Source organism: Rhinolophus hipposideros, assembly GCF_964194185.1.
Source record: "Rhinolophus hipposideros genome assembly, chromosome: 5".
Taxonomy (NCBI): Eukaryota; Metazoa; Chordata; class Mammalia; order Chiroptera; family Rhinolophidae; genus Rhinolophus; species Rhinolophus hipposideros.
In genome coordinates this window covers 18,440,278-18,453,446 of record NC_138051.1, presented here as the reverse complement: position 1 = coordinate 18,453,446, position 13,169 = coordinate 18,440,278, and the positions used below count along the sequence as shown (strand labels likewise).

The 13,169-nt window shown below is 40.3% G+C and overlaps 2 protein-coding genes across 15 annotated transcripts in view; one reads left to right on the top strand and one right to left on the bottom strand.

Annotated features, from left to right (window-relative positions):
* Positions 1 to 557: 557 nt before the first annotated feature.
* On the top strand, positions 558 to 2,659 carry INSM2 (INSM transcriptional repressor 2). The gene has a single exon (XM_081049581.1). It carries the CDS (start codon positions 573 to 575, stop codon positions 2,247 to 2,249), a length of 1,677 nt encoding a protein of 558 aa, XP_080905707.1. The 5' UTR covers positions 558 to 572; the 3' UTR covers positions 2,250 to 2,659.
* A 1,633-nt stretch (positions 2,660 to 4,292) lies between these two features.
* Positions 4,293 to 13,169, bottom strand: part of RALGAPA1 (Ral GTPase activating protein catalytic subunit alpha 1) — a 214,538-nt gene continuing 205,661 nt past the window's right edge. For 7 of the 14 annotated variants that reach the window (XM_081049576.1, XM_081049579.1, XM_081049577.1 and 4 more), the window contains one exon: positions 4,293 to 5,647. In XM_081049576.1, the coding sequence (XP_080905702.1) occupies positions 5,499 to 5,647 (149 nt within the window). In that variant the 3' untranslated portion in view covers positions 4,293 to 5,498. Of the gene's footprint in view, positions 5,648 to 7,107; positions 7,377 to 13,169 lie in introns of all 14 variants that reach the window. The other 7 variants (XR_013993432.1, XR_013993433.1, XR_013993434.1 and 4 more) reach the window with 3 other exon arrangements.

Below are 13,169 nucleotides of genomic sequence, written 5' to 3'. Positions count from 1 at the left end.
CCGGGCCGCCTCCCAGGCACCCACGCCCCTTCCTCTTGGCTCTGCTCCCGCAGGGCGGGCGAGGGCTTTTCCGTCAGGTTTCCACGCACGGGGCAGCAAGGTCACAGCCCGCAAAGAGGGCACCCTTAGGTCGCCTCTCAGCCTGGCTCTCACTCGCGAGGTCCCTGGAAGCTGCTGAGGTGCGGAGTGCTGAGCGTCCGCACACTGCGGCCCTTACCTTTCTTGCGTCTCCGTGGGGTGTGCAGCGGGGGAGGCACGGCACGCAGCCCTTCAGGCAGCTGCTGGGGCTGTGGAGGCTGCGCCGCCGGGGGGATGCGGGAGGGACCCGCCGTGCGCCCTGCGGACCCTCGTGAGCCCGGCACGGTGAAAGCCCCGCCCCCGAGCCCGCTCCCACTCCTGATTGGCTCTTCCGGCCAAAAGGCCACCCAGCGGTCCCCTGGCCTGCGTCTCAGCTATAAAGCCGGCGGACGCATGACCGCGGTGGCGAAGCTCGGGTAGCTGCAGTGCCCGCCAGCTCTCGGCCCCCCATCACGACCCCGTTACTCCGTGCCCCTCGCGCTCCCGACTCCACCATGCCAAGAGGCTTCCTGGTGAAGCGAACTAAACGGACGGGCGGCTCCTACCGAGCGCGTCTCGTGGAGCGGGTCTCCCCCCTGCTGGATCACCAGGGGGTGCCGCCCTTCCCCAAGGAGCCGTGCAGTGCCCCTCAGCCCGGTGCGGAGCATGCAGCACTCCCTCCCCCAGAAGAGCCCGGGAAGGGGCTGGCGGAGGAGGCGGCCCGCCAACTGTTGGGGTCGCCTTGTCGGGCGCCCGGGGTGAGCCCCGGGGCGGACGCGCGGGGACGCGCAGAGTGGCAGGTGGATGGCAGAGAGGGTCCCGGGCCCAGCCCCAGCCCCGCGAAGCCAGTGGGTGCGGAGCTGCGCCGGGCGTTCCTGGAGCGCTGCCTCAGTTCTCCCGTGTCCGCTGAGTCCTTCCCCGGGGGCGCCGCCGCCGGGGCCGCTTTTTCCTGCTCAGTGGCACCGGCAGCCGCGCCGACCTCGGGGGAGCAGTTCCTGCTGCCACTCCGGGCGCCGTTCCCAGAGCCCGCGCTGCAGCCGGACCCCGCGCCCCTTTCGGCCACCCTGCACGGCCTGAAGCGGCCTGTTGCCGGCGACCGCCGCGCCAAGGCGCCCCCGGGCTGCGTGTCTGGACCGGTGGCTGTGGGAGTCAAGAAACCGAAGGCCATGAGGAAGTTGAGCTTCGCCGACGAAGTGACCACGTCCCCTGTCCTGGGCCTGAAGATCAAGGAGGAGGAGCCCGGAGCCCCTTCCCGAGGCCTGGGGGGCAGCCGCACGCCCCTGGGGGAGTTCATCTGCCAGCTGTGCAAGGAGCAGTACGCGGACCCCTTCGCGCTGGCGCAGCATCGCTGCTCCCGCATCGTGCGCGTTGAGTACCGCTGCCCCGAGTGCGACAAGGTCTTCAGCTGCCCAGCGAACCTCGCGTCCCATCGCCGCTGGCACAAGCCGCGTCCCGCAGCTGCAAATATCGCCACCGTCTCCTCAACGGACGGGAAGCCGTCGTCGTCCTCCCGGGATCCCGGGACGGTCGCCTCTCTCCTGGCGGAGGGGAAGGAGAACAGTCGCGCAGAGCCAACTGCGGATCAGCACCCGGAGCCCAGGGACAGCTCCGCGGCGGCGCCGCGCGCAGCCCGCGCCCCGTCCCAGGGCCTCCAGGTGTTGTCCCACCTCGAGGCACCGCTGCCTCGGGTCCCCTACCCGGAGGGGATTGTGGGGCACCGGGTGCCTGGGCTGGGCAGTGCCAGTGGTGGCGGGGGACCCGAGATCTTTGTGTGCCCTTATTGCCACAAAAAGTTCCGTCGCCAAGCCTATCTGCGCAAGCACTTGGGCTCTCACGAAGCGGGCTCGGCCCGCGCGCTCGCCCCGGGCTTCGGCTCCGACCGCGGCGCCCCGCTGGCCTTCGCTTGCCCGCTGTGCGGGGCGCACTTCCCGTCCGCCGATGTCAGGGACAAGCACCGGCTGTGGCACGCCGTCCGCGAGGAGCTGCTCCTGCCGGCGTTAGCCGGGGCGACCCCCGAGGTGCCGAGCCCAGGCGGGGCCTCGGACGGGGGTGCTCAGCAAATTTTCTCGTGCAAGCACTGCCCGTCCACTTTTTTTAGCTCCCCGGGGCTGACCCGCCACATCAATAAGTGCCACCCCTCCGAAAGTCGGCAGGTACTGCTGCTGCAGATGCCATTGCGGCCCGGCTGTTGAGGGCCGGGGGACGCGCACGATTGCGAGGTTGGCCTTGGAGGAAACAGATCTTGGGAATTTGTGGGTCTTTTCTTCAACTTGCAAGTTTACCCTCTTTCCTTCTGTATTTTCTCTTCTGAAAGTCCCAGTAGTCAATGTTCCGCCAGAGGAGCGGACAGCGAAATGTAAAACCCCTCTCTAGAACAGGTATGTATGTGTATGGTATAAACATTCGTGGTCAGGGACCGTCAGCTTTAAATCCTTCTCACTTTCCCCAAGAAAATAGTATCCCCCCGTCCCCCAACTCTGCAGGCCCCAGTGAATCCTCTATGACTTGTAATTCCTATGGAAAGTCGCAGTGAATGCGTGCGTCTCAATGTCTACAAAGGATTCCAGCTATCCAAAGTGGTAGTCATTATTTTTTTTTTTTCATGCCATCGCAGGCACCTATGTAGTTTCTGTCTCTTGGGGTCAGATATCTTGCATTGTATATTCTGTGAATTAAGTTATGTGATTGGTGCCAAACTTGGGGAGGCGGGTGGGGGGGGGCAGTTAAGACCTATGTCTGTAGGCAGGAAATGTAAGAGGACGTTTGCGCTTTGGGGAGATGTGGGGATCTCCCTGTAAACTTTCCTTTTCTCAGTAAGTCCATTAAGTTAGTGTATGGAGGTAGCAGGGGTGCTACATTACAGGAAGGAAATGAGACCCCTCCCCCAAAGATTCTCACCTTTAGCTATTTTGTGTGTAGGAGTCAGGAAGAGGTACTTTTCCAAAAATAGCTTTTTGGAAATATGGAACTCAACTCCTGAAATTTGACTGTTTTAGTAGGGTTTCATCCAAATTGTTTAATGCTTCTGTTGTCAGTCCCATGTTGTGTGTTATATGTGAAACTATGTTCAGCTTAAGGAAGAGGTTAATACCTGTAATCCACTATGGAACTGAATGACAATTCATTCAATATTCAGATTTTTCAGCAACCTGTTTCAGTATTTCTTTTTGTAAACTATATTCAGTGTACATTCTGTACCCATGCCCTAATAGCCAGAGTTTGGGACATTGGCTAAGTATTGCTTGACAGATAGCCCGTTATTTGTAAGATGCTTACCACCAAATAAATGTACATAGATGGTGCTTTGTTGTGTTTGTCTTAAGAATCCCATTGAACACAGCCTAATTTTCAAAACCACATTTCTTATCTCCCCAAAGCCAATATCCTACTTTAGAATCTTAGTGACCCATTTAGTCAGAATACAGACAGGAGAAATTATATTTTGAAAATGAATGTAATGGTGTGCAAATGCAACGGGAAAATTTCCTTTGAAGTATGGCTGCACAGACTGAGCTCTGTGCAAAAGGCACAAAATAATGCACTATTCTTTAAAGACACTTTGCCACCCAAAAATGTCAACAGAAAATATATTTAAAATACTTTTTTTTAAAAAAAGCTAGTGTTTTCACTCCGTTTTGTTACATATCACCCATTCATTAGCTGTTCATTAAAAAAATGAAAGCACTATAGAAATGCAGAAGCAGTTACTTTTTTTTTTTCTCTTTGTAATTCTTCACCTTGGTTGTGGGAAACTATCTTGTTTAATCTTGTTCCCAGGGCCATTTATCTTCTACATAAGCTTTCATAGGAATTTTAGTTTATTTTCTACATAGTTTCATCGGCAGTTGTTTTTATTTTTAAGAAAATAAAAACTTAAGTGCAAAGGTTTTAGAAACTGCCTGTAAAAAGTTTTGCTTCTAAATATATATTCTAAAACAAAGTAAAATTTAAGAAATCAAAGAAGCATGAGGCTGAGATAAATTGATGCTTTAGCCAGTGCATTGGGTGAAGTTTCTGGCTGGCCCTTATGAAGGTGTAAAATTTCCTGCATTTTTAATGAATTTGGTAGGATCTCTGAGAAATAATTTGGGGATGTATCTTGAGAATTCAAATTCATTTTTCATGATTAAGATAATCTAGGTTTATGCTTTACAGCTCTCCATCAATCATATAACCCTGCTTATTAAGTCTGAAAATACATAAAAGACAAATATAAAAGACAAAACACTCATGGACATAGTGATAATATTTTTATTGTATTATTAAATACCATATATATTTTTTCACTATTACAAATTTGTAGATACTACATGAATGATGATACATAATTTATATTTTATAGTTTGCCAATATGATGTATTTACACATGCAGTTAGTACCGATGTCATGCTACATTTCCTTAGGAGATTCCCGTTCAAAACAAAATATGAGCAAAACGTGAGCAGCTTATCTACTATAGGAAAATACTTCTGGAGGGTGGAATGTACACCAACCTGCACCTGCAAATTCAGTATTAACGGTGTTAGATTTAATTTAGACTCCTGGGATTATGTTCCCTTTTCCTTTAAAATACACTTACTTTAAGAAACACATTTATATCAGAAAAGTTTTTTTCTTCCTCCCTCCCAAGTCCACCCTTTTGGTACTTAAGAAAGAACAGATACACCAGGATCTAGCAATCAATAATAACGGGTCACAATCTTAAAAAAAAAAAAAAAAGGCATGTAACAGTGATACCATTTAAAAAGCAAAATATTGGGAAAATATTTGGAAGCTAAACGTAAATCAAAGTGCAGCACAGTGATTTTTCTGGTTATTAAATAAGTCATGGCATCATCTGCACAGACAAGAAATGAGGCATTGCTTTGGGAAGAAGTTAATGTTAAAATTATTTCAGTTAGAATTTGAGATGCTAAAAGGCCATTTATTTTAACTGTTTTATTTTCATAACATAAATAATCCATACACATCCTGTGTATTTTAACAGATTTGCAACTCTTGCTGTAACTTTACAAATGCTTAAATTGAAAATTTACATTTGTAAAAAAAACTATATATTTACTGAGCCCATAAAGTCGCAGTGGGGTACAATAAATAATGAGACTATCTGTCCAATTATATTTTGGCTCAAGGTTGATCATAAAATTAAAACTACTTAGACATAATTATCTAGAAAGGTAAAGGGTGTAGGAATAAAACTCCATTCCCCCCACTGCCCCAAATATGGCAGTTTGGAGTGTGGGTATGTGTGTGTGGGGGAAACGCAACTGAATAAACAACCCAAATCAAAAATACTAAGGTACAAATTATTTAAATCCAGTGTTTTTAAAACTCAACGTTCAGGAAGGACCGTGCATGTTATGGCAAACGTGAGGGCCTGAAAGGGTTAACATGGGCATGCAAGGTGGCCACTGCTGGTCACTGCCCAGCTGCTTGTCTCCTCAGGATTTATTGGCTGAGCCAGAGGACCGACGCAGCTTCATGGACATCCGGCTTTTGCTAGTTCGAGGAGACATTGGAGAGGCCAGGTCAGCCCCATCTACCTGCGTTGCTGTGGGAATTTCACTGGGTAGAATCTCTGGGTAGGAGCCTGTGGGAAGAAGCAAGAGCATTAGCACAGGTCACCCTGCCTCTCCTCCCGTAACAAACAATCTTTTGGTACTGATATGGATCCCAACTCTTAATGAGGTCTTTTCAGAGGAAAAAGCAAGCCCCAAACTTGCTTGTTATAACTGTCTACTAATATTTTATTGAAAACTCAGTGACCTGGTGGCCATGTCATTGTATTAGCCAGAAAGAGCCAATCATTATTTCCAGAGCCAGAATCAACCAGAGAGCTCCCCAGGAAAAGCGATGGGAAGCAAAATCTTTGGGTCAGAAAGGACAAGGATCCAAAGCATCATTCACATGCAGGGAAGGGCTTAAGAAGCAGGTTAGAAGGACTGACTGACTGATCCCCATCCCTAAGGTACAGGGTATAACGAAGAAAAGGGCCTTCACTGCTCAAACTTGAAAATAAAAGGACCAATTGATTCCAAAAAGGAATTCAGCACTATGAGACCATTATACATGCTAGGTATTTAAATACGCTTTTACGAAGGAGCAAGATAAATTCCTGGGGAAAGGAAGAGGACAAGAATTTTCATGTGAAAGTCAGTCAAAAAAGACTAACCCCTCAAAATGTCTCAATTTAGAAGAGATAGGCAATGCTTTTGTTTTCCTGAACTTAAACTTTGGGCAGTTACATTGTCCAGTCCTAGCAAGTATATAACCAGTAGAATTAGAAGCAAAACAAGTTCTAATTAGAAAATTCTGTGTCATTTATAAAGTAGTTCTTCGCCTCTGTACTTTATTTCCATGAATTATGATTCTCTAATATACAGTAACTCTACAGAACTTTGCAAACTGTAGGCTCTCAGGTATTTTCTGAATGAATAAATAAGAAATTACATTAAAAAGCCCTTCAAAAAAAGGGAAAGTCTGCAAACTTAACAGAATAATAAAAATTTTTAAAATTCTGTATATTTTAAGGCACTTTAATCCAGATTTTCTAGGTCTGATGTACATGAAAATTTTCTTTATATGTGTGACAAACAGACATCACATAGGTAGCAGGATTAAATTTACACATTTCCTTACTCTGTAGGGAAACTTTTGGCATATTTGTTAGCAAATGTAGCACCTCTCTGGCACTTCAAGCTTGGAAATAATTATACTAGCACCTCCACATAATAAAACATTTGTGCCCAACTGAAGTTATGAATATTTATATAAGGAAACACTAAATCGTTCAATAAGGGATGCAGAGTCTATTGAGATGTATCCCTTTCATTATTAAGAATGTATCTTGGTAGAATATTTCAAAATGTTTTTAAGGCCAAATGTTCTAATTATACTTAAGAACAAACATATGTTGTCAAAGAAAAAATATTTTATTACTCATAATCCAGGTCAGTTGCCCTCCTTTTCAAAGTAACTGCTCCAATATTCTTTTCTAATTGAAATGAGACTGACCTTCAAAATACAAGAAGGAAATATATTTTTGTTCACCTTTACTCTTCCTGAAGATCTGAATTGGCTGACACTGGACCCATACTGGAAAACCTAGAGGACAGTATGAATCCACGGCCCTTTTTAGGGAAGCACTGCAGATGGATGGCAGAAGGAAAGTGAAGAGCAGTAGCTCATGCTTTTTTTTCTGGTAATGCACATTATTCCCGGCCAATCGTGAGAGGCCTTCCCATGGTTGTTTACCTTGAGATGGCCAATGTTTTCTAGCGGAGGTTTTGGGAGGAAGAGAACTATCACTGCATTTCTTTCTTTGTTGTAAATGAAGAAATGGAGTAGCGGGCAGAAGTGAAAAAACAAAAGAGAAGATACATAACAGATATGAGAGACACAGTGCAGAATTTTACAGGTGTTAACCGAGGAGCACAGAAGAAAGTAATCAGGTTTTTCAAATGAAATACAATTGGTCATGCAATGTGTTAGGTGGAGATGTTTCACAATGGACAATGCTTTGTAAATTCAAATGTTATACTTACCAACTAACAAGTTCAAATAGGAAAAAAGAAAAGGAAAAAAGTCTATGAGAGATCCTATAAACATCTACCTTTCAAAGTGTTCACTGTACTGCTGTCATGTTATCCTACTCAGTCAGAAACTCTCTAGAGCTGATAGCCAGAGCCACATTAAAATTAAATAAAATAAAAATTTGGCTTCTTGGTGCACTAGCCACATTTCAAGTGTTCAGCAGCCACTTACTGGATAGTACAGGTACAGAACATTTCTACCATTATAGAAAGTTTTATTGGAGGACACTGCTTTCGAGTATGCCAAATTCGAAGAGTATTTTCCTAAATAGCAGGAATTCCTCCATGTCTCCCTTACTGCCTTCAGGGTGAAAGCCCCCACCGCCACCCCTTTCATCAACTCAGAGTTACATCAGTCTCTCAGTGTGTGTGGTATACAATTATGTGTAACTCCTCACGACATTTATTGTGTAATATGTAAGGATACCCAAACTTTCAATTTTAGATGTAAAGAATACAGTGATACAGTTCATTTCACATCCTATTCTGCCCAAGTACTGATTTATATCACCTGAGTTGTAAAGAATATTGATTTCTACCATTAATATAACTTCAAGTATAAAGTTTAAAAAGTATCTATGGAGTCCTATGTTTAGGCACATTGTATCTGTTACTAACATTCATACAGTACTCACACAGACTGTCTTTATCTTGGTGGGATAATAAATTGATTCATATATTGTGCATTGATTACAATGAACTATTATTAAAAAATAACATGATGAATATGACTTTGGGGATCTATACAGATTATAAAAGGGAACTCACTGGATTCTTATTTATTGTGCCTTTGTACTGTTTACTGACAGGTATGACCAGTATAAAACTGCTAAAGTTATTGGGTAAATATAGCCTTTAAGAATATTATATGACTTTAAAAGCAATTCCAATTAATACTGAACTCAGAGGCAATGTGATGTGTTAGGAAGAGCATGGGCATGGGTTAGACAGACTTACGTTAAATGCCAAGTCTGTCACCACGTTACTAGCTATTGGGTCTTGGGTCAACTGAATGAGACAGTTTTCTTGTTCGTGAAATGGACACAATACTAGTTATTCTGCGAAGCTGTGCGGGATGAATGACTACACATGCAAAGATCCTGGCACAGAGGAGGAACACAGTAAGTGTAGCTGGATAATAAAGCCACTAAACAGGTAAGCGTGTAAATTAATAGACTTTGAAGCAGAACAGATGAGGATTAGAAAAGACGGGAGAGAAATTAGGAATATTTTTGAAGAAAATGATCACTTACAAAATATAATTGTTGAAATGTGGAGAACACAACATACTGGTTAAGTTTAGTTTTGGGGAAATTAAAGAATTTATTTACTCTTATGCTGATATTCCTACAAAAACGAACCTTATATTAAGGGATACAGATTACCCAAAGAATCTTACTGCTTTAATATTGTTAAAGGAGTTGGTAAGCGATTAAGATTAGTGTGGATGCGCCATTGAATATCATAAAGGAAAAAACGCAATTTAAAATAGTACAGAAGTACAAGCGGTTTCATTGAAAGGTATTTAATAACTACAATTATTGCAAACTCAGAACATATCAGCCTAAGCTTATCATATTTTATGTCCTTACAAATGGGAAAACTGGGTTTAAGATAAATTTGAGATCATGGAGATAATAAATAGCAGAACTGGGATTTAAATCCAGATCAGTCTGATTCCAAAGCCCATACATACTTCGCCCATCGCAACTTTAAAACTATTAAAAAAAAAAAAAGGAAGTAAAAGATTTTCCACTTAGTGGAAAAGTAGAGCCTTCAAAATACAAATCTTTAACAATTTCTAATTTGTAAATGTGACACATTGTTGGGAAATTTCTCTCTTCTCTCAACAGCAAGAAGGGGCTGAAAATATTTAGACTAAATGGGCAATTATAATAGTTGAGGTCATGGACTCTGAAGTCAGACTCTGGCTTTACTGACGTACCAGGTGACTCTGGGTAAGCTATTTTATTTTTTTAATATCATAGAACTGCCATGAAAATTAATGAATGCATGTATAGTACTTAACAGTGCCTGGCACTCAGTAATTGCTCAATTATTATTTTACTATTTTCATTACAAAAATTCGACTCTGAATGAATGTTTTCTATGTGGAAATTAAACCTAGTAGTTGCTGTTATAAAAGGTTAATGGACTTTAGTTAAGATTGATATTATTTGACTCTTGGTCAACAACATTTAAGCCAAATTTCTAAGTTCAAAATACTACTGCAAACAATACAATTGGCTGCTTATAATTTCAGGCTAACCTATTGATAAATATGATTAGGAATCTTTTTAAAAACACTGTAAACAAATTTACAGCTTACGTTTGTTATATGTTGAAGGAAACTGATTTCCCTGCTGGCACTTACTTAAAGGACACACCCACACACCCCAGGGATGCCCCAAAATGTATACACATGGACACTTTGGTCAACACTGCTCAAGCAGTAGTTTGCCATATTCAGATGAACCTGGATGCTGATGGTAACCACTTTGAGCACCTTTTGTAATTGCAGAAGTCAAACGTGACTTGTATTCATCTTTTGTTATTGGTATATATTGAGTATTACAATTTTAACAGTTTTTTCCTTTCTTAAAATGTGTATACATTTTTTTGGCATTGTGTGTGTGAGTGTGTATAATAACTATCTTCTGAGAACCTAAAATATATTCTTTCAGATCATTTCAAAGCCTGGGAAGAAATGGAAAATTTAAAATAACTTTTAAAGAAGGGCACTGAGCTAAAAATGGTAACTAAACCAATGGCTAAATTTTGATCATTCCATTCAAAGATTCAGAGAGATGGATCTGACCATCTTAATGCTATCCCATCTACATGTGGCAATACAGATTTTGTGAAATAATAGTAAAATAGTTTAGAATAAAGGAAGAATAGCTACTACTCTTCATAATCGCTCTAGATAATTTCTTGATACCATAGAAATACCGTATTTTGCCGTGTATAATGCACACCCACGTTTTGGGCCCAAACTTTCAGGGAAAAAGATCTTTTTTTCTATTCAAATTTTATTTGTTTACATTTAGGTACTTGTTTTTTAATATTTAAAGGAATTGTAGCATTTAATTTTTAACATATTATGGTACAAGAAATTTTATATGACAAATCATTACAAAACATAAGAAGATACAAGGTACAAGAAATTTTATGTACCAGTAACAATACACGATATTTACGTATCATAGAAAGCCAGGAACTCTTCCTCGTTGCAAGTATGTCGTAAGTTCAACAAAATGATTATTGTATTGCAGGATATTATTTTGCATACGGATATTGTTACTGATTTCTAGAGTTGCACTTTTAACTCATAAGCATAAATAAAAGAATTAAAAACATTTATATAGATATGGAATTAGTACTACCCATGTATAATGTGCATTCTTATTTTTCCCTCACAAATTTGGGCAAAAAATGAACATTATACACGGCAAAATATGGTAACTGAATCTTATTACCTATTGTTATATTTATTTATATAGAAACCCGTAAGTTTTCTAAGGTAAATTATACAGTGGTATGGATGTACAGATGTATGTATATTTATATGTGTGTGTGTGTATATGTATATATATATGTACATATATATATATAATATAGTCAAACATCAATCTAACCTTTAAAGTACTAAAATTACTAATTTGCAGAAAAACAATAAATCCAAAGAGAGTTATCTAGTAGCTCAATTAAAGTAATAGAGTATTAGAGATAATTCTAGATATCCCACACAATAGGCATTAAAAAATTTATGGCTGATATTAATAAGACAGTACTGGAAAAAATGGGTGTTATTTTTAATGTTGAAATTGAGAAAGACTATTCATTGTGCACCTTCATCAAAACAGGATCCTGTTTCTTGTTGGCATTCTGTAATTTCTTTTATTTAAAAAAAACACAACTTGATTTGAAAAGGCAATGTGATGTTAGGGAAAAAGATCTAGATTAGGAACTACCAATGTAATCTGGCCCAGAAGAGAAGTAATTTCATTTTAAAGTTTAGAGTCAGAGGAGAGGTCGCTGTAAAACTTTTGATATTTTCCAAACACATGCCTGACAAAGATAAAGGGGTTTTTTTTCCTGTAATTTTTTTTTTTTTTTAAATAAGGGACAAGAACAATCTAATAATGTTTTAATGTAGTTATGGAAGATCAACAAAGTGTGACATCACGATATCTCCCCTCAATGACCTTAGGGATAAAAATAATTTCCCTTAAGTATCAGTCTACTGGCATAGACAGAGTCCATTTTGAGAAAACACAGTTATGATATTTATGGATCAACTATGATACACCAAAATGTTTTTCATATTTAAGTACTAAAAATTATCTAGAAAAATCCTCTTTCGGATTTCAATGTCATCACAGTTGGTACATTACTGTTAACTAGAAAGTAGGTTTTAGGTAATCTTAAGTCAAGTCAACATAAAAAATAGTTCTTTTTCCACTGAATTATATTATAGGGTTGGTTAGAAAGATTATACTTTTTACATGAATATCATATTGGCATTGCTTTACATGAATATCATATTGGCATTGCTTTAAAACTTAATTTCAAATTATTATATTAGTATTATTTTAAATACATGGAGTATGTATAGGACATTTAAAGTTAATTTTTACTTCAATTATGAATGCATTTCCTCAAATTTTGTCATAAGTGAAAAAAGAAAAATGAACCTAAAAAACTTCACACTATTACATAATTTTTGTAAACCGTTAAGTCAGGTCCATATTGTTGTTATGTGGTTTATTTCATGACTTCTCTCTCCCACTTTGACTTACAACTTTAAAAGGAGTTCTGTATGCATGGTATGGTTTAGTACAGGAAAATCAAAATTTGATACAACTGGAAGAAAAATAAAACAATCATTTTTCAGATAATATTTTTTGTTACAGTAGGAGTAAATATTTCATTTTTATATTATTGTGTTGAACTGTGAACCACTCTGCTAAAAATTTCTCTTTAATAACTATAACAGTCTGGAAAAAAACCATAAGAATGTATTTGGTAATACTGGACCAAGTTATTCATAGGTAAAAACATCCTCTTAAAAATTAGAGTGTATGTTTCTAATGGTTCATAAAGGCAAAGACAATTTAAAAAAAATAACTGAAGAGAATTTGTAGCATGGTATTAGGTTTATGTTAAAATTGACATTTTCGTCACTATTTAGATAATTAAGGTTAAGTTTTATGTTAAACAAGTTGTAAATAAAATAGTAAAATACATTAAAAAATGAAGCCGGCAGAGCCTTAACTTGGTTGCTGTATCATCCTTTACTTAATGTCTCAGAAAGTGAGAGTACTACTTACTTCCCATATTGCATTATCTGGCAAAATGTGCAGGATAATAGGCAAAATATGAAAAGAACATTAGGAGGAATATGAAGGACTCCAGCTGATAAACAGCTACAACATGAAAAATGACAGCCTTTATACATTTAAGGGGAAAAGTTAGTCTGAATGTGGTCCTATTACCAATATTTTTCAGTTGTGAAAT

Excerpts from the sequence above, each read along its gene's own strand:
- INSM2 (XM_081049581.1), top strand. The coding sequence starts at position 573 with ATGCCAAGAGGCTTCCTGGTGAAGCGAACTAAACGGACGGGCGGCTCC.